Source organism: Primulina tabacum, chromosome 13, assembly GCF_025594145.1.
Source record: "Primulina tabacum isolate GXHZ01 chromosome 13, ASM2559414v2, whole genome shotgun sequence".
Lineage (NCBI taxonomy): Eukaryota > Viridiplantae > Streptophyta > Magnoliopsida > Lamiales > Gesneriaceae > Primulina > Primulina tabacum.
The window spans coordinates 34,588,608-34,594,290 of NC_134562.1; the positions used below are offsets into that span (position 1 = coordinate 34,588,608).

The window sequence follows — 5,683 nt, forward strand, 5'->3', positions numbered from 1 at the left end:
ATCAACGTCTCGAACTCAGTGTTTTCCCACAGACGGCGCCAATGATGTGATCTCGTTAAAATAGGTGAGCCGGGTACGGGGCTTCAACGGACCAAATCAATAATTTATAATGTTTGGAAATTTGAGTGAAGATAATGGCTTGGATCAACACCTGTAAACAAGAAAGTAACTCGTGAATGGGCGCCGGAGGGATGTCCGGCGTGGCCACTCCGATGCTTAAGTCAGCAGGCTTTTTTATGAACACAAGCAATATTTGAAGGGAAATATGTAAGTGCTTTTAGTTCAAAGATTTCTGAATGTTTAAATGACACTAATACCTGCTATTTATAGTAAAAAATGGGGTAGGTACCTCGATTCTTGTGCCACCTACTAAGTATGGCAAGTCGGCTGCCCATACTTGTAGCTTCTGATGACTTCTAGGACACTCCAAGCCCAAGTGGTTCTGACGGATTAGGCTGCCTGTATCGATCACACTCGAGTGTGGTGCAATTCTCGAGGTGGCCTGGGTAGTTGGTTACCTGGGTACCTGTATGAGAAACCGGGTGGAGAAGAAGTGCCCGGGCAGCTGTCTTCTGATCCGGGCTATTCAACCGATAACCCGGGTCATCACTAACCCGGAAATGGTCACCATTATCCGGACCCTTACAAGGGTATTAGTCTCAAATATAATATATATGTATAAATGATAAAGATAAGAGTCACCTTTTAAATAATCTATATACTAATTGACTTAGCTTTACACAAATCTCTCTTATTAATTGAGTTCACGTTTGGTATTAATTTGTCTCTTCTAATTCTCCTTCCCAAGTATAAATATGTTGATGATATATTCTCGAGACGTGACCGACGATTATTTCAGAGATGAAGTTGACATTGAAATACATACCGATGAATTTTTGTGCTTAGTGATTTTTATATTTTATTGCACCCAAATGAATAAATAATATCTGTGGTAGATTAATATTCAAATGAATTTTATTATATATACGTTGCAATGTAACTACGATTTTAGTAAATGTTATACAGTTTGAATATTCATATTTTTGTTTATTATTTGTTTATCATTGTAATTTCAGCTGGCTTGTGTTTCATATATATTACTTTACTATTATTAAGAATCTCTCTAATAGAGCCAAAAATGTTGGTCTGTTTTTGGATCTTCCTACTTTGCCCTTGGTCTGTTTTTTCTTTTCCTACTTTGCCCTTGGTCTGTTTTTGGATCTTCCTACTATATATATACACACACATATATAATTGAAATTTGGAATTGCTTCGGCCATGTAATATGACAAATGAAACATTCAGTGTGATTACATGATTTTCTTTTCTTTTGACCTGAGATATTTTGTTAAAACCGACGGTGAACTCGATGTCTCGTCACAATCCAATGAAAAAATAATAATCATAATAATCTTGCACGTCGGTTTGGGCTTTCAATTATTATAGTTTTCTTTAACTATAAGGCACCGGCCGGTGCCAACAGTGATATTCCACGTATTTGTTTATTTTCTGTTTTTAAAGAGAAAAAAATAATTGAGTGATTTAAATTAGATTTATTATTTCATTCTTTATTATCTCTTACCACCAAGCATGTCAAGGCTAATTACATTAAAATACTTACTCGTTATTAATAAAATTAAATCAAACACATTTTGAAACAACAAAACCTGCGCGTCTCGAAACTTTCCGAACCTTTCAAAAGGCAAGTGTATGACCAAATAAGTTGAAATCGTAACGTATACGGGACCGACCCCCGAATTGACATCGATCAGAGTTAAAAATTCATATTCCATGGACCCATGTTCATTATAAGAATTGGGGTCTATTTTTAGGTGTACCCAACTAACTGTCCGCTGCCAATCGAAGGGAGGGAAAAAAATCCCAAGGAAGCGGTGGTTCACAATGTACATGCGGATCCCGTTTTACAATGGACCCCAAATGTCGGAAATCAAGCCAAAACATTATGAAAATGATTAAATCCCACGACGCATCAGCAAAGAATATTCATCGGTATTAAATTTTGGTTCTGCTCCAAAGTAGCACACAAGTGTTCCACGGTTAGGATTAGCACCAAATATTCAACCATTGTAACAACAAATATTATCATATATGAAGCTTTTTTCGTTTTGTGAGATAAAATTCTCAATTGAACTTCTGATTTAACGCAATCGTCGTCAAATTATTCGCCTGATAAAGTGTTGGTATGAGTGATCGAACTCTTGAACATCAGTCAAACGTCTACTTATTCAACTAACTTGGACACCCCATACATGTGTTTTATTTTTCGATATACAGCATATAGGGTTATACTTCACTGAACCTAATGCCATTACAAATTTACAAGATTATTCGCACACAGAAGCACGTCGAGAAAACAAATGCAGCTGGATACATGCAACTGAAGGAAATGTGATGGCCACCAAACCGAACTTTTCAAAGCATAAAAGCACAAAATATACCAAATAAGCTGAGCTGCGAATCGAGAAGACGAGGTTGTCTCTTTCTTTATGTGTCATCCTAAAACATGCTGTAAATGAACAAGAAGTTTGGGAAATAAGGAAAAGGTAGAAGAATAAGGACCTGCAACAAAGAAATTCTCATATGAAGGCCATGTTTAGAGGTAAAATTTGTGGCCAACATAAAACTCCATCGGTCGAAAGACTACGACTCTGTTCCCGAATCATCACTGAGGTCAGTGTTAGGCTACGGGTATGAGCCCATCCGCTACCACCACATACTTCTAATTTTTACGACCATAAACTTTTTCCCCGCGAATTTTGTCACGACAGGAGCTTTTCAAGCTAAACCAAACAGAATTTAGATCACCATATTCCAACACCAAGGAATCTGAAATCCACTTTACCATAAAAACCCAAATATTAATGTGTTCTTATATATCAAAACAGGTATTGATCGTGCCTCTGAATGATGGAGTAACCAAAATTTGTTCCACGCAATCACAAATTTGTTATACCTTTCAAACCAAACTCATCATCTTTACAATCACAAATCAATATTGTATTGTTTTCAAGAAAAAGTCCAGCAGTGTGCCGTTGAACAAAACACTAACAAACGTAAAAGAGTTCTTCAAAAGCAAAATTTTTCCTAAACCAATGCATTTTATGCAGCATTAGAAACATTTTCAAACTTGAAATACAACAGAGAAGTGCATACCAAGAATTCGATTATTCCGTTAAAAAAAGAAGCATGGTCACAACTCATGATCAATAACAAGGTAGCCTTATTTATTTACTTGATACAAGGGATCATAAAATATTCATCAAGAAACCGATACAGTGGTATAGTAATATTCTAAAGGGTAAAGAAAAGGAAAAAATCTAACAACAAAACACGAAAGAAAGATATGATCTTCATTCAGCAAACAAGTACAGAGGTCTTCGTACACTGTACCGTGTACGAAGGAAAAAAGACGGGCATTTATCATCCAAAAGCAACAGAATGTTAATGAGGGCAAAAGGAAAATTTGACCCCTCCCTTTCTCCTTCATCTACTCTGTATTTGAGGGCAAGTAAGAAGAATCGGAAACATTTCCAAGCATAAGGCTTTGCAATCCCGGCTTCAATTCACGGTTACAGAAATCCTCATATTCCGTTCCATCCCCTCCTTTTCTCCTCACCTCTACCACTCTCAACAAAGGTGTCAATTCGAATATCTCAGCGGCAATCGTTAAGGGTCCCTTTGCACCATCTCGGGATCCTTCAAGACTCACTCTACAATCCTTTTTGCGGACGGTGAAACTCACTATTTTCGCAATTTCCTCCAATGTTGATATGATTTTTGACACCGGTGCCCCTGAAACAAATCTTGCTCCTCCATCTGATCCTTCTTCAAACAAACCTGACAGGTCAAAACCCCGCGAAAATGAAATGATATCGAAGGCATTCAAGCTGGCAGGCCTCGGAAGACTTGTGATCTTCCTTCTGGTCTCCAACTCGGAATCAGATTCGGACAAAGACCGATCCGATAAGCATTCAATATCGTTATTAGTATCGTCGTTAACAGTACATAATTTATCATCATCAATGTAAAATTTCACGTTCTTAAACCCCTTCTTGAACCACTTATTATTCATGATCTCCGGAATCGTGATCCGGGTTTCAGGATTCGCGTCCAGTAAACGCGTCAAAAATCGAATCAACTCAGGTGAAAACCACCTCGGACACCTGAATTCACCTTTATAAATCTTCTTATACATAGACATAACATTCTGATCGTGGAATGGCAAGTAACCGGCCATCAAAACAAACAGAATCACACCACAACTCCAAATATCAACCTTGGCCGCGTTATATCCCTTTCTAGCCAACACCTCCGGCGCCACATACGCCGGCGTGCCACAAAAGGTATGAAAAAGGCCATCTTGCTTTATCTGCTCGGAAATAGCACTCAACCCAAAATCAGAAACTTTAAGATCCCCATCTTCATCTAGCAAAATGTTTTCGGGCTTCAAATCGCGATGATACACGCCGCGGGCGTGGCAGAAGGCTACCGCAGAAATCAATTGCTGGAAATACTTTCTGGCAACTTCCTCTTTAAGCCTGCCCTTGGCAACCTTGTTGAATAACTCACCACCCTTGACATATTCCATGACAAAGAAGATCTTAGACTTGGTTGCCATGACTTCGAACAACTGCACAATGTTGGGGTGGCGAACCCTTCTCAAAATGGAGATTTCGCGCTTGATGTGAGCGATCAACCCAACTTTCAAGATCTTCTCTTTATCAATCACCTTAATCGCAACGCCTTCCCCAGTTTTCACGTTCCTGGCGTGATATACTTTCGCGAATGTTCCGTGTCCCAGGAGTTTGCCGATTTCATATCGGCCTAACAGAAGTCCGCTAATTTCTTTCTGCTTCGTAAGTTTCGTCGCGGTGGACGTGGAGGGTGTTGCGGCGGCGGCCATGGAAACCCAAATGGGATTGAAAGTATGAAAAGGCCTAATTAATGTTGGTGATGGAGGATTGTGGTGAATTTTGCCATTGTGTGAGAGGTTGTGAGCTGGTGTTGGTTTCTGTGTTCTGTTTTTGTTGTCTTCTCGTGGATTCGTGAGGCCTATAATTTTGATAGAAATGTTTCTTTTATTTCCATTTATTCGAAATTATAGATTATAATTTATATAACTTAAAATTTGTATACTTGGTTGGAATGGTGAGGTTTTTAGTTTTTTTTTTTAATTTTTTTCTCAGTATTTTCTTTTCGAGCTTGTACCAGTATATTAATTTGCTGACTACTGCGTTGATCATTTGATTTTATTCAGAATACAGTAAAAAAATAGATGTCACGAGTTTTTAAAGTTTGATTTTTTTTATATATTTTGGGTCAACAAAAAAATATATATTGTCTCTATCTATAAGTTGAAAATTAATAGATTATAAGAATTTCTGTCTTCTGAAAATTTTAAATCTTATTTTCATTTATTTACTATCTTCTCTTCATCATCTTTTTTAAAATTTGAACTTTCTTTAAAAATAAAAGAGCATGCCGACAATATAAAATTTCCATGTTAAGTTTTTTCCTGTTTGGAATCGAAATTATTATAGGAGGTGGAGGACCATTTGCTTGCATTCCCTTGACTATGCTCCATCAAGTAAAAAATAATAATAATTTCAGGCAGCGAGATGGAAACATCAAACATGTCATTATGGAGATGAATGCAAGCGAC

General features: G+C 37.6%; 1 protein-coding gene across 1 annotated transcript; it reads right to left on the minus strand.

Moving 5' to 3' along the window:
• Positions 1-3,221: 3,221 nt before the first annotated feature.
• Positions 3,222-5,095, minus strand: LOC142522498 (CBL-interacting serine/threonine-protein kinase 12-like). Its single transcript, XM_075625935.1, has one exon. It carries the CDS (start codon positions 4,922-4,924, stop codon positions 3,509-3,511), a length of 1,416 nt encoding a protein of 471 aa, XP_075482050.1. The 5' UTR covers positions 4,925-5,095; the 3' UTR covers positions 3,222-3,508.
• Positions 5,096-5,683: the final 588 nt, after the last annotated feature.

Excerpts from the sequence above, each read along its gene's own strand:
- LOC142522498 (XM_075625935.1), bottom strand. The coding sequence starts at position 4,924 with ATGGCCGCCGCCGCAACACCCTCCACGTCCACCGCGACGAAACTTACG.